Here is a 23,391-nt window from a genome sequence, read left to right as displayed (position 1 = left end):
GAGGCAAGAGAGAGAGAGAAAAGAAAAACATGAAGCTATAATGTGCTTCTCCAGTCTTAATGGTCAAGCATCACAGATAGGAAGTTGGAGGGAAAGTTGCACTGCCTTTTCCACGTCCATTAATAGAGTCCGTGGTAAAACCAGAAGGTTTATGTCTACTGTGGTAAACCAGCAGCCTTAGTATACTAAGAGCAGGGAGAGATAGTACTGTTTTTTCAATAGTTTATAAGAAATTATGTAAGAAGTTAAAGCTATCTATATAGCAGGCTAAAAGCTGCTACTTACGTTGCTACAGGAGATTAATTTTTTTTTTCTGTTCAGTAAACAAGTCCAGGATGGAAGGTTTTCCAGAGGAGGAAGAGGAACAGGAGAAATCCAGTGAACAAATTCTATTTCCTGATGTAGCCCTACCCAAAACAGGGAGACTGCTGCAGGCAGTGTATAGAGCATACAACCGAATTTTGGGAGGGAAAGGAGTAACAGTAATTTCCCCTAAAGGGATACTAGTAACTTATTTCTACAACGCCCACACTATTCTGGACAACTTGCTTTTACACAGAACAGCATGCCAAGAAGGGAAAGCAGATACTGCTTCCACAACTACATGTTGTAACGTACGTATTTCAGGTCACCGGTAGTGGTGTAAGTAGTTATGACAAAGTAGGTTCATCTTATCAGAAAAGCATATTTTGACATTCTATCCACTTCTGGTTTTTTAAGCTAGAGGGGAGTTAATTATAGCACTCATCTGTTTCAAAGGGAGTAGAGCAGAAGGTAAGTTTTAACTTCATACTTCGAAGCTGCTATGAGTTGATTTTACAGTGTTCCATGGAAACAACCTGGTGTACTTATTTATTTTCTTTGTGCTCATTTCTATGTTCTTAGAAAAGCACAAGCTTGTGTAAGCATAATCAATACAAAGTTACTCAGGGTACTGTGTCATCTCAGCAGTGGACACTAACTGCATCTTAAGTCAACAGGCACATATAAATCAAGCTTAATTAAGAGGAACCGAACATCTTGGCAGGTCTTACTTTACTACTGGCACTGTTACAATTTAATGATCTATGCATACGGAAATGTGTGTATTGCTGCACTCCCAATAGAACTTGTAGTTCTGTAAGGGTATCCTGTAAACTAACAAAGTAAAATGTAGTCAAGTGTAGGAGGGAGAGTATTCTTCTTTCATTATTTCCACAAAGAACTGTTTATAAGCAGACAGAAAGTGATACTGCTCAAAGCAGAATAATGGTGGGCTGAAGAACAGCATTCAGGGCAGTACAGCTTTTGAAAAGTTAGTGAGTATATGAATTTAATTATGAAAATTCTAATTTGCTGTACAGGTTATTTCCTGTGTTTTCAAACTAGTATCACTGCTCCCCTGCTCAAAATAACAGGATAAAGACAAGTGTAGTTTTCTAATAACATCTATTGCATGGGAATATACATATACTGGAAGAAAATGGAGGCTGTACTGCATAGAGCATATTCAACTACAGAGCCATTCTCTGGGCAATGCTGCACAATTTAAGAGTGGGTAAACAGGCCTTCAGGGACAACACAACATATAACAGATGTTTAAAAAACAAAAAAAAAAAAAAAAAAGAAAAAACAAAACCACCACAGAAAAAAAGCCTCGAAGCTTTGTCCAGTCATACATTTATTCTTCCCTGAAAAAGGGACAGGTACATTCACAGGCGCTTAGTGAGTTATTCATCAGACATCACAAAGGTCCTTAAGGACAAATGTTTTAAAGCTAGTCTCCTTTTGGACAGAAAAGGGAGGAAGTTGACTCTGTCTTCCAGTTCCAAAGTGCAGTGTCTTATTTCTGATCCTAACCCTAAGTCAATATTTATTGATCAAACTGACTAAGCTTTTTAGGTCAACAAGCTCTCTACGAAGCAATTCTGTTCTCTCAAGCCTCTGCAGGGGCCAGCAACTGGTGCTTAACTACTGCTTCCACTCCAGAATGTCACCCGTCCTCCAGCTGTCCCAGAGCCATTCTGGGACACTTGCACTTCTAAGAGAGCAACACTGCTGTGGGGGGGACTGTCAAAAGCACTGAAACACCACAGCAGAGCAAGTCCCAGTGGGCTGTATGCTTTTTAACGTCCTGTCCCGTTCTTCATGACAAAGTTGAGCATGAAACCTGTACTGCCAAACGTACCAGCCCCTTAAATGAGGACATCTTTGGGAAGCAGTCTCAGAAGTGGAGATTTTGAGGAAAGGATGGTGTTTTTCAAGTCCCAACTCATAAGCTTTTTTTTTTTTTAAATGGTTGAGTTTCCACCAAAAATCACCATCAGTCAAATCAAAACAATTGCTGCTAATTTGGGCTAAAACATCCCCCTTGTATAACCCAAACTACTACCACCCATCCATCCAAAGAATTGTTAAGCAAAGAATCCTCAGGAAGCAGAGCCCTGCTAAGAGTCTGCACACTAGAAGGCAGACAGGAAATCTGGCAGTGCAGTATAATGTGACTTTTCTGATGACAATTACTTCTACAAGACAAGGAGAAGACAGAGGCAGTGCTTTGGGGCAGTGTTTCATGCTCAGCAAGTTTGTAGAGGGAAGGAATGCAATTCTATGAATCACTTGTACTGTATTTCTGTTTCTAGACTTGAATGAATTTCACTTTTCCTTTGTGGGTCAGCATAGTAAACATTAAAGAAAAGGTCTATTTTTCTAAATCTCTTTCACCAATAGAGGTCTGACCTGCAGCCGACAGATGGATTTATTTATCCACAGAGGACAGAGCGTTTATTTTTACACTAAGATTGGATATGGCATTGAATAAAAAGAAGTATGACCTTTTAACTATCTAAACCTTAAATACTATGAACAAATTCCACAGATGAGTAATATGGTGGACAATTCCAACTTTCTTCCCAATAAATCTCTCTCTAAAGAAGTTACCCAGAATTAAAATTCCAAATTAAGTACAAGATATCCTTGTGATCATCTTACAGACTACTTTCAATATTTAAGATTTCTCCCAATTTGTAATCTGTAGAGAACAATGATGATTAAACTATTCCTGACCTATACTGTAAATAAAGCAACTTCAAATGAAGTAATTTGGCAACAACCTGAGCTATTTATAGCATTAAAAATGTCATCTGAACACTCAAATTTTCTTAATTTGGTCGCAGTTGAGTGGGAAGAAAAATAACTGCACCCTGAGTTTTAAATTGAGCTGTATCTACTCACTAGCCAAAAGAGCCTGCAAATGTAAAGTAAATGGATGCTCTCTGTACATTCAGTTGCTTCCTCACGTGATGCTGTACCCTGTACACTTGGCTTCATTTGGCTTCTGTGTTGTGGTTTGTACGCCAGCCACTGTTACTAACTGTACACAACACTTAGATCTGCACTGTAATCTTGGTTCATTTGCCACTGATTGTAACCCAATGCTACAGACTTCTCTGTATATAAAACCGTAACCATGTCCCACTTGCTTCCAATAGCATACAATAAAGGCTTATCTCTGTAAACAGGAATTACGGCCTTATGATTGGTTTGGGGGTTTTTTGTTTACAGTGAGGAAACTGGCTTTAAGGTTTTTTTGAAGCCTGGGAAGCCAAAAACCACAGAAGCCCATTCTACTTCAGTCAGGTGACAGGCTTCCTAAGGCTGCAGTTTTATCAGAAATTATTATTAGCAAAGTTGTGACTTTGAGATGTAAACACAAAGCACATTTATGCTGTCACCAGCAGAATGCATTCCTTCACAAAGGTGGCAGTGAATAGCGTATAGAGGACTGAGATTGTGCAGGGGCTGCTGCACACAAACACCACTGGGGTTAGCCAATGGAAGCAGTAACAGAACAGCCCCGAGAAGGCTGTGATGAAACTTAGCTAGGAAGGCAATTTTACTTCAGAATGAAAAACGGGCATTTCCTAGTATTTAGCTAATTAGAAAAACGATGTCTATTTTCTTAAAAGATAAATCACATTGATAAAGAACAAGTAGGGTTCTCAAACTTTTTTCCTCTCCCGCCCTTCTCATTTCACTGTATTTCCTAAATATCAAATTCCTGTGGTCCCATTTTGTCCTCTGAGGTCTGAAGCAAATCCAAACAATTTCCTTGTCCAGAGCCATGAAGGGCAGGAGTTGAGGTTACCATGAGAATTCTGTGGCTGTTGTTGTTTGCTTGAGGCTGCAACTCATGGTAAGATTTACTGGAATATACAAATATGTCCAGTTGCCTGGAGTTACAGAACAGCTTTACTCTAGAAGGGAAGATAGATAAGTCATTTTATCATATGCTCTTACCTTTTCTTAGAAGTGTTTTTTCTGGTCTTTAATTCAGCATTTCAAGTCTAAGTGCAGAGGTCGTAAATCAAATTCAGAGGAGATCAACCTTGAGGAAAGATTAAAAACTGTTGTGAGCTGACTAAAGTTGAGATTGCTCTTAATAAAATGAGATGCATGGCACCCCACAGCTTAGCATACGTGGTAACTGGAGTAAGACTTGGTGTGAGACTTTTGCACACACAGAACAGTGCGCAGCCCGCTGAGTCCACTGTTGTGCAGCAAACAAGTCAGTTATGCACCTAAGAGCTATTGAGGGACCACTGTACCAAAACCAACTAAACCATGCATCACTTAAAATTCAGAGCTGCATCAAATATTTAGCAAGCAAGATCCATAAAGAACTGAACAGTCGGTTAAGAAAACATCATTAACACTTGGCTGAAACTGAGGTCAGTTTTGCGCTGTGTATCAGCATACCATACCCATGTACACGCTTAATGCTAGCTAGCTTATTAAGATGTCTTTCAGAACGCTACCTCAGGATATCATCTCGGGGTGCTGAGAAGGCTGACAGCTCTTCAGCAGTAGCCTGGCAGCTGCTGGTCAGCAACAGCTCATGAGACGAGCTGGGCCCACTCCAGGAGCTGGCTGACCTTCTGTAGCCTCGCAGGAATGAAACAAAGGGTAGATAAAGGAGTGGTGTGAAGGAGGAGTAATACAATACTGAGTCTAGATTGATAAAGGAGGTTGGCATGTCCTCTTTTCACTGTGAAACTCCCTAACATCCCCTACTTAGTTTTATTCCTGTCCTGCTGTAGCTAATGAAACTTGCCCAGGCAGTTACAGTGTCTTGCTTGGGAGAACAGGGAAGCTGCCATTTGTGGCCCCTTGCGCTCATTCCTATTACCACCTTTCCCCCTGCCCCCTCCAAACCAACAAACAATACCCAAGTCTGTCTGCTTTTTCTCAGCATACTGCAGTGTCCCTCACTATCAACCTGCAGATGAATGCATGCAGTGAAATCTGCAACAAAGGTCCTTCATCATTTTCAGGCCCTCTGCAGTGTTCCATGACCTCTCTGGCCCCATCCCTTACTGGCACAACACTGAAGGGATCCATACAGAAGGAGCCATCTGCTTAACAAGCAGGACGCCCAGTTTATCTTGCTGCAGTCAACATCACCTTGAAAAAGTGTATTTGATTACAGAGGAACCAGGAAAAAATTACTTACTGATGCCCATGCAACTAACAAGCCAGCCTGTCACTTCCACATGCATCTGTAAACCTGCCCCAAAAATCAGAGAACTAGCTCTAGTCTCACTTTACAAAACACACAAATCCAAACAATGGAAATTCCATGTCCTACTGTCTCTTTAATTTCAGCATCCTGATTTATCTAGATGTCAGTTCCCTTTTCTCATGAATAAACCACAGATCCCAAATGTAAGGTTTTGTAACAGGCATTTGGGACACTGAGGGCTGCCAAAAGCTTACTCAAGAACACACTTATGGCCTGTGTACAGCAAACACTAAACCATCCCTCGCGCTGGTCTAGTTTGGTTGGTCGTTTTAGGAGACTTGCAATATGGTAAGGAAAAGCAGTTAACGCAGAATGAAAGTAGAAGTCTACTTTCGAAGGAAAAGCAGGATACTTAGTAGTATCTCAAACAAGGACATCTGTGTTCCCCAGGATCATGGACACCTTCCACAAGGCTGCTAAGACAGTTGATTCCAGGTTTCCTTGCAAAAAAATAGGAAGGCACTCATTTCAGCATTTAGGTTTCTGAAAACTTACGTGCATGACAGTCTGAGCCACACCCTGCTTGCCACAGGACCAGTAACTTGGGTGACAACTATTAGTTGTTGCTCAGAGCAAAGCCTGAAGCATGGGATCAATTCCTGTTGTTCCACAAAGAGCATATAAGAAGCCAGATTACAAAACTGTCCACTGGGTGCCAGCTGTAGTTCCATCCTCAGATCGAAGTCGAAGTCCTGCACGACTAGGGCACTCTCCTTCAGTCCCTCCACCAAGCACCCAGTCTCCCCAGTGCCAGATGGATCACTGTCTCTCCTGCATAACTCCCTACTGGCACTTCACACTTACTTGAGTATTACCTATCCTTACAGGGCAAGTCTTCAATAAAAAAAAAGTATTTTCTTCACCAGAACTGTCCCCTCTGCTAAGCTAGCACAAATTCTTCATGAACAGCACCCCTCTCCCTGCAAGAGTAGAAGTGTCACTTCACTTAATTGCTCATGACATAACGCTGACTTTGGTTGTTTGCTGCAGGATTGAGTTCCAGCAAGTCAGCCAGAAAGAGTTCTTCTCTTTCCCATTTGCTAAGCTGTAAATTATCCTTCCCTTTTGTGACCCCAATCCTTGGTACACTCAACTGAAAGAAATTGGAGCTGCTAATGCTTTCAGGGCCTTGAATTCATCTTCACTTTGGGCTATACATTCCAGCAAATTTATTTGTAAAGCTATAAAAAGTCTGTGTGTACTCTTGTTTCAGTAATCCAAAAAGGACTTTCCTTGCTCCAGGCACAAACAGGGGGCAAAACCCCTAAAAAGCCCTTTGGATCTCAGAAAAGGGTCACATACCCCAACACACATAACACTTCCCTCTTGCCCTCTGCTCAGGTGCCAACACCTACCAAAGCTGGGATTTCCTGCTGACAGTAAAGGCAGGCTCAGCCCTCTGTTGGTTATGATTTATTCAAAGGGATTTTTTTTTTTTTTTTAATCTGGGTGACTTCTGACTACAGTAGAAGAGGGAAGGCTAAAACAGGGCAAGATGACAGACTACAGCTCAGTAAATCAAATTCTGTTGCCCTGCAAAGCAGTTCCATGCAAACTCCTGTATTACTGACACTGCAAGTCTTGAGGTAGCAACAGGATTTTTGCAAAGCACAAAGCAAGCATGTGGACAAGGATCCGAGTTGCAAATTACAGGTCAGTTATCCTGGTTTTAATGAACAATGTGGTTTTGAAAAAGATGCTGTTACATGTTGAAGACACGTAACTTCCTGTATCTGCAGCTTGGGAACTGCAGAGATCTGTGGGTGCCACAGTTTAGGCTGTGAATAAACAAACCTGAAAGACAAAGATTAAACCGAATCCCAGTGACTAGAGGAAGGGCAAGGAGACCTTTCTCCATCTTCTATTAATACAATTATTCAAAAAATCTTCCTTATGATGGTTAAGATTAAAGACTTAAATCTCCAGAAAATTTAAGCCAAATTGCAAGAAACTGCTCTAAACTGACTCTGAGGGCTCCATTTCTATGCGGTCCGAGAAGAAAGGTGCTCTTGCAGAGAAAGCCAAGAGCCAGTTCACAAGCCTCAGCCTCAACTGGCAGACCCCATTCCAGTCAATTTTATTTCATCTTGGCAACAGTGAAGGCAGGACCCTGCCTGCCCCCTGCCCGGCTGAGGGGTGGGACAGTTCCTACACAGCAGCTTTGTACGTGGAGATGGGAGGCACAGAAATCAATAAACCATTCCAGTGATGCCACAGTTACAGAAAAGGCTCTGTCCCTCAGAACTCTGGCTGACCTGTACCGAAAGGGCAGTATCACAGATTCTTTGTCATTATTCCAATCCTTTATTCTGCATATAGCTGAGGGTAAAAAACACCAAGCTCCTTAAAGGAGGCATCTGTTTACAGCATCTGATAGAAGCCCAACACAACTGGTCTGCCAAGACCAGGCTGCATGTCCCAGCAGCTAGCTCAAGATATTTTACACTCTATTTAATCTCTCACCTTGCTTGCTATGTACAAAGGGCACATGGACTATTTAGGGCTGTCTGGGACAATGAACTGGCTTTAATTTGTTCAGTATTAAAATTACACAGCTGAAGCAAAAGACAACACCCTCCCTTGCAAAAATAACAAAATTTAAAAAACCAAAGAAACCACTACGGCTAGACTAGCACATACCCATTTTAGAAAAAAACAGCAGTGTTCAGGTGAAAGATGACAAATAAACTGAATTCAAGTACATTACATTATTCTCACTGAGAACAAATGAATCAAGACTTGGACAAAATTTAGAATTTCCCAGTTACACTACTTATTAGTGGCCTCCTCGCTCTGTCCTAACCACAGAAATGAGCAGCACCTGTAACTTCTAAAGACATTAAGAGATCAGAGCAGGCTGTTGAGCTGCTAGTGGATTCTAAAAACAGTCTATTACTGTAATGCTGAGACTCAAGGCACCCAGGAGCTCTACAGTTTGCTGTTTGTGTCTGTGCTAGCAGCAGACATCTCATTCATAATTCATGGCAGTCTGGCACAGGCTTCCATAGCCCCTCTGGCACACTGGGGTTTATGCTGTACCATGCAAAAACACCTTAGGGAGACGCACAGTCGTCATCTTGTAGAAACACTATCCTTTCTCTCTGTGCTAGATGAGATCTTTTTCCACAAGGGATTCTCAGTGGGATTATGCAGCAGTCCTATGCCCTGGGTAGGTGGAGAGCTCAGATATACACTACTCTGTAAGCAACAAGCCTTCATCCTCCTCCTCTTTCCCATCTATTCACTCTGGTGCACCAGCATTAAATTACCATAAAACCACTTCTTTAAACTAGCATAAGCCTTCAGGGCACAGAAGACATTAAGTCACTTCCCTCTTTTCTTGTCAGCCCAGAACTGTGTCAAAACCACAGTGGTTTTCTGTGGTATTCTTAAAAGAACTGATAAAACCCCTTTGCTCACACCATGAAAGCTGATAGTGGCACAGCACTCAGACTCATCTCAGCAAGTAGTTTGCTACCTTTTCTCAGGCACAGAAATGGAATGAAATCTGCACAGCAGTTTTCTTTTCCCTGTGTGGGATGAGCTGGCCAGATAGATTAGAAAACCCCATCAGGAATCCTCCTAGTGTCACCTCCCAAAATTCATTATGAATGTGGCTCTAAGGCTACCCTTTACCCCGGATCACATGGACAACTCCAAGCATTACCAGATGCTCACAGCAGGGAGCTTAAACACACAGCTTTGATGTATTCAGGGTATACTCTAACTGCACACTCTGCACCATGAGGGCTTCTGCTCCTCTCTGGCAGCCTGCAAAGCTCATCACTTCTGCACCTTCTGGAGTCTGGGAGCCCAGAGGGGCTGTGATTCCATCTGAAGCGCTGTAGAACCTTCCTGAAAATCATGACTTTCGTCATACAAGCTGTTGATTAAGGTGAACTTCTGCAACACCATAACTAAAACAGCGTGCTCGCTTCTATAAAACAACCTGTACTCCCGAATAGTTATCACCTCCAGAGACAGTATCTACAGAGTTAAGCTGCACACCAAAGGCCCGTAAACTGAGATCATGATACAGCAAGTGAACAACTAACGCCACATCACCTCCCACTGTGACTCAAGTCACTAATGCTGATCAAAAAAATACTTCCGCCCTAACATTTTAATTAATGTAAACTTTAACTTTTTTCATATTCTGAAAAACTTTCATTATTACATGATAAACTTTTGCTATAAAATTTGCTACACCTCATATCTCAACCGGTAAAGCGAAAGAGTAACACAAAGACTTATCAGCACTCTAAGCCAAGTTCAGGATGTATTAGAAATACATCCCATAGATTTACTTTCAACACGCTTCAATTTTACCACACTTCCTCCTGGCAGATCCTTTTTGTACAGGGACATAACACAACTTTCAGAACAGACTCATAACAGAATAATATGGAATGTTCTAGTCCTGTAACTACTCCAGATGCTGCTCAGATTACAGATTTTGGATTTGCTAAAAGGATATGAGGGTTCATACAGAGGTTTTTGCTAATGCTGGGCACCTAGTATCATTAGATTCCTTGGAAAATTCCAGGCTTAATGATTTGAACACTTCTCAACAATTCTCACAAACAAGGAACAGTCTATAAAGTTTAGTGACAAGGGTCAGCATGCTGAAAGCATGTTTTCATGACCATGTCTCCCAGATCCAGCTGTGCCAAAGTGACAGGTCCCTGCCCCCGGCAGCTTTGTCACCATCATCCTCCCAGACATACCACGGCCATGACTTGCAAGCTGCGCGGTTCGTGAAAGTGCTCCCAGCCTGTGCCAGGCAAAATCAGCTGGGTCAGTTTAAGCAGTTTTGTTGCTGGTCTGAACTAACCACTGCTCATTTTGTAAGAAGAAAATTATAAAACGCTACCAACTGCTCTGCTGGCAAGTCAGTGTGAGTCATTATTCTAACAGCCCACAGCAACTGGCATCTGAGGGCCAACACCTCTGATGCTGCGGCAGAGGCACTGCCTCTGGAAGACAGCATCTCTCCAGAATGCTGGAATATGCTCCTCTTTCCTCCATCCCAAAGCAAGGGAAAATCGTAAACACAAAATAAACTGCGAAGCCTATCTGGAACGCACATTTCGTTCAGAGCGGTGCATTATGTGTCATCTGGTTCTAGTTCAGAGTACCTTTTAGGACAGAGCCTACAGCGCACCCTTCTCTTAGAAAAAGCTCAATCAGCAATAACATATCTCCTAAAAACAGCTGGCATCTTTCCTGCATCACCTACCTACAGAACATCAAGCTCCTGGCACAGTTAGCACAACAAAAAGTGAAAAGCAGCATTAAACCACCAGAGTTATCTACAGCAAAAAGGAGTCAAGGATAGTACTACAGGATGTCTTTACTGCAAAACCATTCTAAGATACTCAGTCCTACTGGACTGAACAGAGCTTAAGTGTACATTAAAACTTTACTGCTCTGTCCCCACTGCTGCAAACTAAGGATGTAACTCCCCAGCAAACAACCGTCAGGCTGACTGCAGATGTCCTTTTAGTGCAGTCTGATCATTCTGTCAGTTCTACCACACTCTAAATCTGCACCTAGTAAGATGGAACATACTCATCAGAGTGTGCTTTTTAGCAAAACTGAAAGTTCAGGTCTTGTAGACAAGCAGAAACTCAGCACAGATTTGAGTGTCCTAAGGCAAAAAAAAAAAAAATCAAATAAATGAAAAGTACAGCATGAGAAATGCACCTGCAAGAAAGTACCTGCAAGTGTTTTCTTTCTTTACCTCTTCTCTGACATATGTAGTATTAATATGACACGGCAAGCAGACTCAGTAATACATGTAATAAGGATAAGACAGTACAAAGAGAAATATTATCTTGAAATCTGCGTTTCTGGATGGATGCTATTTGGTATCCTGATGGATTCTGTCTTTACTAGTTCACTGCTTGAATTACCTAATTGCTAAATTTTATTAAAACAGATTTAGCTTCCTAAAAGTATAGAGAGCATTTAACATTAAAGATCATTCCACAAAGATTATTTCTGTTAAGAACTTGCTATTTAACAGTACTTTTTATAAGTCTTGCAGGGTCCAGGACTTCTACAGTGCCATCTGTGGCAATTTCATCTATGTCAATTTGGTCCAAACCCTGTAGTACAATGACTCAATTAAAAATACAAGATATTTCATAAAATTGGTTAGCAAACTGCTTCTGCAGTCCTCAGGGGGAGATCAGATAAATCATATTCTCCTCCTGTTACTTCAGGAACAGTAGAGTTCTATTTACGACAGTTTTTACCCTATATGAATACATCTGTATGCATTACATGTGTAAATGCATAAGCAATAGTAATTGTTTCTCTACACAAACTACTACAGAAATAGCTTCCTTTCACACATCTATACAAGTATTACCTCAATGATTTTAAGATTTACAGAAGTGGATTTTTTTTCCTTATTCGAGCTTTCTGTACTTCCAGCATCAGAATACAACCAACATTCAGCAGAGCCTATAATAGGGAGGAGGAAACCATGAACTGCCTTAACCTGCTCAGCAGTTAGTGATTTGATTGGCTTCTTGTTGTGCAGGGTCTCCATGGGGAGAACAGTACAAGGCAGCCACTCATCACATTATAGATCAAACAGTTCAAGCACACAGTGCTTTATTAGTTCTCACATCCTATTTCAAAGCTTTCCACTTCAGGAGGCCTCAATTCACCTCTCAGCAAAGTTGGCGCGAGAAACCTGTCTATGACTGTGACAAACTAGCATGAAAATTACCCCCCCTGAATAGCAGGTGCTGATGCTACACAGGAAGAGAAATACCACCTTCCTTAACCTCCGGGGCCTATGGTGCCATCTGCAATGGGCAGACAAAGACATGACAATTTAAATCCCATGCAAATTAAGACAGAATTTTACATCTTCTCCACAAAGACCATTAACGCACTACGAAGTTCAGCACAGGCTTCCCCCCAAAATATTATCATTCTCCAGCGTTTAACATTTTCTTCTAAACCTCTGCCATCTTCCCCTGCCCTAGTGCTCTTCAGACACCAGGACGTGGTAGTGCAGATGCTGGGGAGAGCTCAAGGTGAGCAGCCCGCTGAGGGGATTGCCACAGACACAGAGGAGCCGTGTGGGGAATGAAGGAACTGCCTCAGCTCCCCTCTAGGCCTCAGGATAAGGGATGGCTCAGCAGGCTGCTCGGGCGCCATCCAGCGTGCCCGCACTCAGCCCCTCCTTCCCGCCCGGCCAGACACAGCCTCTCCTCCCGCCACCCCCCTGTTCCACAGCCCCTTTCCCTCGGCGCACCGTGGCGCGGCGCCTCACCTACCACGAAGCTCTCAGTAAACAAGATGGCGCCGTGGCAAGGCCGCCGTGGGTGATGTCTAATGCCCGCCCCAGGAGCCGCGGTCTCTCAAGGGCTGCTGCTGCTGCCAATCAATGCGCCAGCCTATCAGAGATCGCCCTGGGACCGGCGGGCTCTGCCCCCCACGCCTGAGAGAGGATAAGGCAGCCATGAGCCGCCCTGAGGTGGCGGCCGCTGCGGGTCGGCAGCCCTGGGGCGGGGGAGTTGCACCCGGCGGGGTTTTCAGCTTTGCAGCCCTACAAGGAAGGACCTGAAAAATTCAGGGTGCCCTGCACTGCCCCTCCTCAACTAAATCCATCTCAATCATCTGCATGTTAAACTTCAAAGACAGCTCAGTTCCGCTCATCTTGTGTGAGAAAACACTCGACTTTCAATGTTACACCCACGTCAGGCAACAAATATGGTTTTTCTTAACAGAGGCAATCATGCTTTTCTCACAGTCCTTGCTTTCCTGCCATTCTTGTAACTGGACTGCAGCTGTGTGGCCAGATTATCCTCAAAAAAGCCTTTAGCATAGGATTGCACTCTGTCTTATTAGCATGCAGAAAATGCAGCAAAACCAAATCCTCGTTCCTCAAAGTCACTCTGGACACGCAGCAGTAAATTCTTGCAAAATGTTGAAGGTTTTTGTATGCAGACTCCTTGATTGCCTATGAAATACAGAAGGAATAACACTGCACAATTAAAAAGGAGAAAAAAAGAGGAAAATTTAAAATAGAAATCCTCACTGTGCACAGACACCACGTTTTCATTATTTTTTTATTTAAGAAGCGCCTTCAGTTTAGTTAGCTGTCGCACACTAGCTTCCTTGTTCAATCAGGGCAATCAGGGTAAGCCACCGGCCCCGCAGTGCCATCCCCTCTCCCTCCCAGGGCTGAAAAACCTCGTTGGATTAAGCTCTTATGTTAGGCACCTCTGTGAAGTGTCTAAAGTTAGGCTGGATGAACGCGAGCCAAGCTGTTGAACAGATGGAGCGAAATCCTCCTCTTGATAACAGGAACTTTATATCACTGCCATGGATAAGAAGGGCAGCTAAAAAAAGTCAGGGAGGTGGTTATATAAATTTCAAGAAGGCTTACCAGCAATGCTTAAAGGTAAAACTTTCTGATAGATCTTGGATATCCACTTCCAGCTGCAGACCCTGAGCAGCCAAGAAGTTCTGCAACAAAAAGGAGATCGTAACACTAGAGCTACCACACTACAAGACCATAGGAACTTAATGATGCAGCACAAACATGCAAAGCATTAGGAAGTTGGAGCCCGGAGCACACAACACTTAAAACCCAGCATCAGCAGAGTGGCACTTATCTTGAGTTCAGTGCACAAAACCAGCTGAGAGGCATATGTGACCAGAAAGGTGATTGACTACCAGCAAGTAACTAACCATCTTATTAATGCCAAAAACCCGACCAAATACACTCATGCCTTTTCACTTACAAGTCTGTAAAATACTTGTGCTTGTAGCTGCTCTGACTCAATGTCTTTTTGTTTTGTTTTAAATTACCTTGTTTATTCATACTCTTGAACATCTTCAAATTCATCTTCCTCATCTTAAAAATGACCTGCTTCCTTGTGTTTCACATGTAATGCACTTCAAAAGATGTGCATCTCAGCACAGGATCCATTTTTCTTAATTAGCTGTGGATATTTTAGATCAAGTCAGATGTGAAATACATGGTAATATTTATTTTTGAGCATCAAAATCCTTCGGGTAGGTATCTAAAATAATTCATAATGACTGGAAATTAGCTATAAAATGTTTCGTATAAAATGCTGTGAAGCAATTACTTTCTTGTTATGTATGTTTCATGTCCATGGAAAATGGGGAGTATACGCTGCAAGCAATTTTGAGGTAATGTTTACTCAGAGAGTGGAAGAGATCTGAACAATAAAGCAACTTCTCCCCTCCCTTTAAGTACCTCATTTTTGGAGGAAAGTACACCATTACACTATTTCCCAGTTCCTTTGGGGAAGACAAGTCGATGAAGTGCATTGGGCTTGGGTTGTTTCTTCCTCTCCCCTATTTACCTTCAAACTTTCTCCAAAAGTTGTAATTACTGAGAAACTGCAGAGCTGAAGTTACCAAGGGATGCACCTCTGTGAAAGACAAAGCAGCAAAGACTATGCACAGCCTTATAATGCCATTCTCCTAAAGTGAAAGTATGGTTAGAAAAGTGACAGCGTGATAACAGCCTCCTAGAGCAGGGCTGCTTTCGGAGTCACCTTTAGTCATTTTGGTGACAAAAATACATTTTTACTCCTTGTTATCTCTGCACAACACAGACAGCTAGGGGAGCCTGCGCTGCACTGTGACCCAATTAGTGCAGTCATCCAGTCGCACAGCTAAACCCCGCGTTCAGCTAGGACGAGAAGATCCTAGTGAAGATGACGTGAACGACACTTGACCCCACAGAATTTGTTACTGATGATGATAAGCACAGCTAGCCTACATTTATTTTGCAGATCCAAGCAGAATTTGGGGGGCCATAGAAAAAACAATGTTCTAAATTGGACATGTCTGAGAAGCACTGAGTCACAAGCCTCAAGCTGCACAAGGTCATTTTTGCAGTTTCTTATTTTCAAAGCAAACCGTAGATTTTATTATATAAAGCAGTGTTGGCAGCACTTCGAATATGCAGTCTTTTTTAGCAAGGCCCTTTGCAGCATGACTATAGTTTTGGTCTTAGGAAGCTTACAGATGCTACTGCTTCTACTTTAAGAAGAGAATTAGCTTTATATTGCAAAATATTTAATTAATTTCCTGTTAAAATGAAATGAAACAACAAAATAGTTATACAATTTTACTAGTTTATATTTCAATTCATAAAGTATACACACTGCAACTATGCTACCACAATGTCCACGCATCTAATATTGATGGAGTTACAGTATTTTTTTTTTGGTATTAAACAATAGAGATAATGTATGCAGTTAAGGAAAAAAGCTTGGACATAGCATGTTCTATTCCGTAGTTACAGAGTACATTAGCTAGCATTAGTACAGTAAACAAGAAAAAGGTAGAAATACAAAATAAACCAAATATCTTTATATACAAACCAGTGCCTCTTATTGTTACCAGCTTATACTCACACTGCACACAAAATTTATCCACTGATGCAATAGATACTTCAGCATAACACAAACCATTATAAATTAAAAAAATTACAAGGTGCAAAACTCCATTCTACAGCTTTCTGGTGAGAACTCAAGACAATCCAATGAGTAAGAAATCCAAGCACGTTTAGCACCTATTAGTGCAACTGCATCGAGCGTGAAAATGACCTACACAACCTCTGAACATGTTACCAGGGAAGCGAGTTGGATAGCTATAGATGCTCGCAGCTACACTCACGCAGTGATTTTTGCCTCATATATATCTCAGTTTATTGTTTCTTTGTCCCATTCATACCTATGTGCAAAACTAAATCCTGGAAGCTTTCTCAGAGCTTCACAGAAGGCCTGCTACAGCCGGGTAAAAACAAACAAAAACAAAACAAAAAACCTGACAAAAAACAAACAAAAAGACTCAATTAAATGTCAGACCATCCACATAATTAGTATTTATTAGCAGTCCTGGTGTTGGGGATTTTAACGCTGTTGATATGTGGATCAAACAATATGACACGGAAGTGAAACGGAAATTTGCCAAGAATTCTGATTATTCTTGTCTAGCACTTGGACAAGTCTCCCAGCCTCAGGTTGTGAATTTGTTTGGCAGCCCATGCCAAAAAAGCCCAGAGTTGCATAGAATTGATTAGTAACAGAAAGAAATGCCAAACACAGAGATGGATGCTGCATCTACTAAAACAAAGTGGGGTTGCTCGACAGGAATGCTGAAATCATCCCCATTCATAAAACAAAACATGTCACCTCCTACTCTCCATATCCTACCTCTGGGGACTGCTTTCTGGCACTGATGTAGTTCTTGCTAAAGTTGTCTTTTTTTTTCTTGTTTCATTTTTCCTTTTTTTTTTTTTTTTTTTTACTTTGTTAGTGACACTTTTCCTTTCAAATAAAATATTAAAAAAGGTTATAACTGTAAAAAAACCTATCATATGTAAACTTAACAATTAGGGTTTGGTAAGTTCTCGTACCTAGTCTGTGAAAAGCCTCCAGCCAGACCGCAGAATGGAGTGTTTCTCTGAAGAGCTTCAATCTAGCTACATCACCTGTTAAATATCAGTAGTATGAAGATCCCATGTCTAGCAATAAAACCTTTCTCGTGTTTCCATCCTCTTTATCACTGACCTATTGAAATCCTGACATGCTGTGTTTCTATTTTATTTACATTCTGGTCCTCTGTCACAGAATTAAACATCTGGCCAAGGAAGGCAACAAAAGGTGTTGTGTTAAGAAGGTGTGTTTGACAGAACTGCTTTTCAACAAGTCTCTTTTCCTTGGACTCCAGTCACTGTTTTTATAGAGCTTATTGTTCTGTTGAACCATGTTTTCTTTGCAGCTTGTACTTCGTTCAATGCCAGACCCAAATGGTGCTCCAAATCCTGCAAATGGAAGAGTAATTTCATTAGTCTGTTACGTATTCACAGCACAAGGTTATATGAGTTAAACTTAGAAGGCTCTAGGACATCTACAATCTCTTGGCCACTTTAGCAGTTAAACAAGTCTTACATAAATTAAGAAGTAGCACAACAAGCTGATGAAGGGAAAAAAAAAAAAGCTTTGAAAAGGAAAACAAGACTTGTGTCATTGTGCTAGTGAAACATTCAGCTTTCTCCAGTACATCCAAACCCTTTAATTCTTTCCCATCTGAGAAGGAGCTATTCCCACAGGAAGTGTGCCTTCTACAAACTGATTTTTACCCTTCTGTGAACAAGAAGCAGTGACATACCAGTTCTAGGCTAAAAGAACAATGTTGTCATATTTTACACAAATACCTCAAATACCTGGAGTGCTTTCCAATCATGTTTTAAGAAACATGTCTAACATTTGTCACATGTTACTTCTTCATTTAACATTGATTGTGTGATAAAGAAATGCATGATTCAGAACTTTGTCAGAGTTTGGATTTCTTCCAAGAAGTTGCAGGAGATCAGTCGGTAAGTACTGCACTGCAGCCAGGCAGATGTCTGGAAGTTGTAGAGCTGGTAAATACAGTTCATGCAATTTCAGTTATTCTGTCTGCATACACTAAGTTTCAGACCCAATGTTTGGTTAAATAACCCATGCAGGAAATAGCAGGTTACAGTTTCAACCAACAGGATCCCTTCCAATCCCTCTACAACACACACATTTTTCTAGGAACACAGACATACCATATAGACAACAAAACGAACCCCCAAAGCATTACCTGTATTTTACATTCTGCCTCCACAAGCTGCAACTTGGTCTGGGCCAGCTCAAGCTCCATTTCCCTCAGCTGGTTTTTCAGCGTTTCCTTCTCCTCATCTGTGTCCTCATCTGAACCGTCCTTGGCAGAACTCGCAACCTTCACACGGCCTTCTTTATTGAAGAACTCCCGGCAATGCTCACAGTCATCCACTTTTTGCTAAAGTAAATACCTGATCGTGAATGCTTGCATTGAAGTGCTGGTGGTATGATCAAAGCCTTTTCCTGCCTCTGCTCTGGAAGAGCAGCACAACACGAGAGGGACCACTAATGACTTGCAAAATCAAACTTTTGGGGAAGCACAGCCAAGCAGGAACTCCAGCCACCCCCAGATTTATGGGCTCTGGAAAACTGCTGTATTTTTGGTAAAACTGTATTGCAACAATAACGGGCTCTGTACTGCCTACATGTTACTTTATGGTAAAAGACAGACAGAGAAATCTCCAGAAAAGACAACCCCTCCAAAAAATTAACAGTTGCTATTGCCCAGCATCAACATTAGGATGTAACCAATATAGCATGGGAGAGAGCTGACAGTTGTTAATCTCTTCTCCAAGATCTCCCCCTTAAAATCTACTTTCCAAAACTAGAAGAAACTCCCAGCCACCATTTTAGTAATTAAATAAATGTGTGCTTTCTGTTATGATTTTGCCAAGAGATTTAAACATTGTAGACTATAAATCTATCTGGTTTCTTACCCGTATTTTCTCAATTTCAGCTTTATTTGCTGTTTGTTGCTTTTCCAGTCGCTCACTCAGCTGGGAACAAATCTGACAAGGAAAATTATGTTACCAGACCATTTATAAATGTAAATTTCCTCCCAAATGAATGCTAAAGCACAAATAAATGCTACAGGAATATTAATATGGATAGTCTGAGGGCACTGAGAAAGTCAGCAAAATTGGGATGCTGCATTAAGTTGTCTCATTGTACATATTCTTGTTCTCTACATATTCTTCTATGCCCACAGGAAAAGGTGCAGTTTCAACATAAGTTATTAGCAGTTTGGCCTTGCTAAAGGAGCCAGAAAAGGTCAGGAATAGCATGGCTCTTTTTGTTGCCTTTGGGATAAAAGAAGCAGGCAAGACAGCCAGAGTAGTAAAAAAAACAGTTCACTCCTCGAGACCTGTGTGATGCAGACTTCAGAAGGTTTGACACATGAATTTGCTCCCTTGATACCTTATGATCAGGAGCTTGAATTCTGAAGCAAAATCTTTGAAAGGAAAAAGGCATCTTTTTTATTTCTTAAGTGCAGTTACCATTTGAAGAAGGGAAGCTGGGAGAGAATGCTTTTTTGGAATGAGGTGAGCCTTTGATATACAAGAGCCCATCTGAACAAGGTTAGGCTGTAACCGTGGTGACAGATGACCTACAAATACCTACATCAGGGGCAAACAGAACTGACCACCAAGCATCAGGATCTCAGCAAAACCAACCACAAGCTTCCCATTTAAAACAGCTAAAATGTCTCCTCAAATGCATGGCACAAATTACACTTATTTCCAGAAATCTCCTCCAATACCTGAGAAAGTCTTGCAATTTGATAGCAAACCACACCATCATTAAGTTGTACTTACCTGTTTGTAGTCACCAATAATAGAGCTGTTCTTTTTGATCTCTGACTCTGCCTTATCTAGTTCCCTACGACACATTTCCTTCAGCTGCAGAAAAAAAACAAAGTAAAGGCTTTATATATTTGTACAATCTGAAAAATAACAGGTGATATTTCCTCCTTCTCCTTAACCTCACTGCTCTACTCCACACCAGGGAACAATGGTCTAGCCCAGCTCCATGCAGACAAGGGAAAGCTGGACTTTGGTGGCCATCACTGTTAGAAAAACCGACTAGGTAAGAGAAGAAAGTATTAAAAAGAAGTGCTGACAGCTGAAGTCCTCTCTGTGCAGCAATCTCTGGCACAGTCTGTCCCTTCGTGATTTCAAGTTAAAAATTCACTACCCTATGAAGCACCTGGCAGGAAAGCGAAGAATTCTGCTTTGCTGACGTCCTTTACACTACAGAAGAGGGACAAACATGACTTAGAACATTAAGCCCTTCCCACACTTGTCACTTTTTTTTTTTTTAATTTCTGTACTGCACAGAAATGTGAAAATGACAGAAGCACCCCTAACCTGAGCTGACTCTTCTTCTAGGCGCCTCTTTTCTTCTTCTGCATCAATCAGCTTCTGTTTGGTCATTAGCAGTTCCTTATTCAGAGCATCTGCCTTCTCCTCTGCCTGAAACACAAAGAGGGGAGCACGGTGCTGAAGAGAGGCTTTCTTGCTGTGCAGACGCTGCCGGGCAGCCATGGGCACAGGCTCCAGTAGGACACAGCCAGGATTGCAGTCTTTTCACTCTTATTAATAAGGGTCTGTTCATTGTTATTAATAACAATAAAACTTTATTCTGAAAATTATTCTTCTGAAAATTACCATCTGCAATGGCAAAGCAGCACCAAATCAAAATTAACAAAGCATACCACTATACTCCATCACTCCAAAACTCCTCCTTGAATTCAGTGATTAGTTTTAGCAAAACTGGAGTAGGGATTGCTCCAAAGAAATCCAACAACAGAAATAAGTTTTGTTTTCTCATCCAGACTGGAAGTTGACCAATACATTTGGAAGACAACAAAAGGCACAAAACAGCTCACAATGTGCAAAATTGATAAAATACTGTAACCAGCTTAGACCCAAGTCCAATTTGCAAACATTCAACCTTGCAATGAAAAGAGAATGAATGAAAAATGCCTCTAGAACATTTAAAAAAACCCAGAACTATGACACCTACCAATGGATTGATACCATCTTTGTTATGTCACCCCAAAAATACTGCATGAAAAAAACATAGCTGCCAAAGCAAACATAAGAGTCAGATCCCTCTCTCCTTTCCTCCTTAAAGAAATGGGTTGTCCCACCAGAACCATACAATCCTTTTTTACTTCAGCTTTTTAAGAATAAAGTTGTATTGTTGAAAAATCTTGGGTTCTTTATAAACCACTAAAAACTCTCTCTGCAAAGGTAGGACACCTTTTCCTGTCCTATACACAGCAATGCAGTACTTCCCAATAGGTGTATGAATTCTACATAAAAATAGATCAATAACTCAACTGATATATAAATCTTCAGAAAGCAGCTGTACCAATTCCCTTCAAAGGAAGAAAATCAAAAAGTGAATTTTGGTCCCTTAAAGTCCTGCTGATCCTTTAAAACAGATGGCAAAGGCAAAGAGAACATCTTTTCATTATACATGGTTTTTAAGCTGTTTTAAAGTTAAAGAAAACTGGGATGTGGGAGTCCAACAACAGTAGAAAAATGAAGCCTATTTTCTGGTCTAGTGCAAAGGATATTAAGGAAATTATTGTATTTCCAAATGCTTTGCTTTGATCTTTTAGGTTGCAAGCATTCAGACATGCCATGAAGGTATTAAAAAAGGTGTGTTAAACAATGTCCTTTGGTACTTCTCTTTCAGGACATCTGGCTAGTAGAATGAAATTTATCATTTTGAGATCCAATTAGAAGAATTAATCAGGGTCCTAAAGTAGGATCAAACCTACCTATCTCCTCCTGGGGGATAACCCAAATGCTGCCAACATCGTTTACCATTTTTGAAGGCATGACTATTATACATCCAATGAGGTATTTCAAAGATTTTGCTTAATTTTCTTCATCTCCTGGCTCTCCATATAAATGAATCAATGTAAAAGCATAACTGTGTCTCATACCAGCTCCAGCAGCCACAAACAACAGTTAATAGCTGATACAAAAAGCTTCTTCAGTACATTTTTTGCTGGAGTCCATCCCCTGCGTGCAACCGCTGGGCAGGCAGCATAGCCTTCTGTGAGCTATCTTTAATGAAGTGAAAAAGCATAGGTAACAGGAAGTGAACATACCAATGCGTTGTGAAAACCCTGCTTCTAGAACATACTTCTATGATTCACAGATTTTAACACCAAAGAGCAGTTGATGTAATAAACCAAACCTCATTAAGAGCAACATTCACCCATTAGCATCAACATTTACTATGAATGTTTTCCAACAGCAAATTTCCAGGAGACCGTGGGAAACCTTAAATTCTCTGAAGCAGATAAGCTGAAACATTTTAAAGCCTGTCAACTTCTGCACTGTATGATTTTCAAAAGTAATTTTCCTTTGAGATTTCAGAAATGCACTTATCTTGGTACAGAACAAGAATGGCAAACATGAGCACTTGAACTCTTGCCCTATCTCCTCAAGCAGATAGACTAAACGCGTCCTAGCCTACCACGTGTCAGTACCTTTCTGTCTCTGCATGTCCTGTAAAAAAAAAAAAAAAACAAACATATCCTAATAAAAATCTCCCAAGCATGAATATGTAAAAGAAGGGAATGGGATAGCAAGCTTAAAGAAATACAAAAATGCTGTAACAAAACAAATCCAAAGTTTCCTCCTGAGAGCTCTACTGATATGGGAAACAACCCAGGATGATGAGTTCACACAGGCAGATTTCAACAAGCCAAATGGAAACCACAATAACATTTTCAGAGGTTGCCTAAGGTGCCTGAGAATCTGATTTTACCGAGAGACAGACTCAGACTTTCAAGTTTATTAGACACTTTGCAAAAGCCTGTCTGCTGTGAAATCTTCTTCATAAGAATACCAGTTGAAGGAAACAGAACACAGCATCCCTGCTATTATCTCTGTGATTATTCCAAGACTTGACTTAGCTCCTGCTAGACTTTCTTTTAATATACATAGAGAAGAAAGCAACTACTCAAATACAGGCTCAGAACCTCTCCTCTCCCTCAAATTACTCTGAATGCTTTTCAGAGTAATTAGTATTTCAAGTGGTCGGTCCTGTTTCCTGTGGAGCTCTGACACAGGCCTATATATCATCAGTCTGCAATAAGAACATGGAGGAAAGAATCCTATCCCATGCAAACAAAAAAAATATTCTATGTATCTCCTCTCCAGTGTGAGGAGTAATGAGGAATTAGCCCTAGTACCTTGTCCCCACTAGGCAGCACAAAGACATGTCTTACATTGTCTAAATCTTTTCGCAGGGCAATCTTGCTGGTCACCAATTCGTGTGCAAGATCATCGTTTTCTTGCTCAAGCCTCATGTTTGCTTCTTGTAGGCGCCGGTTCTCACGCTGTGGGAAACAAAAGAAATCAA

General features: G+C 41.2%; 2 protein-coding genes across 15 annotated transcripts in view; one reads left to right on the top strand and one right to left on the bottom strand.

Moving 5' to 3' along the window:
* The window catches only part of STRBP (spermatid perinuclear RNA binding protein), a 72,029-nt gene extending 68,526 nt beyond the window's left edge, over window positions 1-3,503 (top strand). For all 11 annotated transcript variants that reach the window (XM_074846576.1, XM_074846581.1, XM_074846582.1 and 8 more), the window contains one exon: window positions 322-3,503. In XM_074846576.1, coding sequence (XP_074702677.1) covers window positions 322-638 — 317 coding nt within the window. In that variant the 3' untranslated portion in view covers window positions 639-3,503. The remainder of the gene's footprint in view (window positions 1-321) is intronic.
* Window positions 3,504-15,685: 12,182 nt separating this feature from the next.
* RABGAP1 (RAB GTPase activating protein 1) overlaps window positions 15,686-23,391 on the bottom strand; it is a 74,396-nt gene continuing 66,690 nt past the window's right edge. For all 4 annotated transcript variants that reach the window (XM_074845846.1, XM_074845844.1, XM_074845847.1 and 1 more), the window contains 6 exons: window positions 23,258-23,368; window positions 20,370-20,474; window positions 19,818-19,901; window positions 18,939-19,010; window positions 18,203-18,400; window positions 15,686-17,396 (listed from right to left, as the gene is read on the bottom strand). In XM_074845846.1, coding sequence (XP_074701947.1) covers window positions 17,274-17,396; window positions 18,203-18,400; window positions 18,939-19,010; window positions 19,818-19,901; window positions 20,370-20,474; window positions 23,258-23,368 — 693 coding nt within the window. In that variant the 3' untranslated portion in view covers window positions 15,686-17,273. The remainder of the gene's footprint in view (window positions 17,397-18,202; window positions 18,401-18,938; window positions 19,011-19,817; window positions 19,902-20,369; window positions 20,475-23,257; window positions 23,369-23,391) is intronic.

Source organism: Strix aluco, chromosome 20, assembly GCF_031877795.1.
Source record: "Strix aluco isolate bStrAlu1 chromosome 20, bStrAlu1.hap1, whole genome shotgun sequence".
In the NCBI taxonomy this organism is placed as follows: Eukaryota; Metazoa; Chordata; class Aves; order Strigiformes; family Strigidae; genus Strix; species Strix aluco.
Note: the sequence above shows the minus strand (reverse complement) of the source record. Positions and strands in the feature narration are given on the sequence as shown.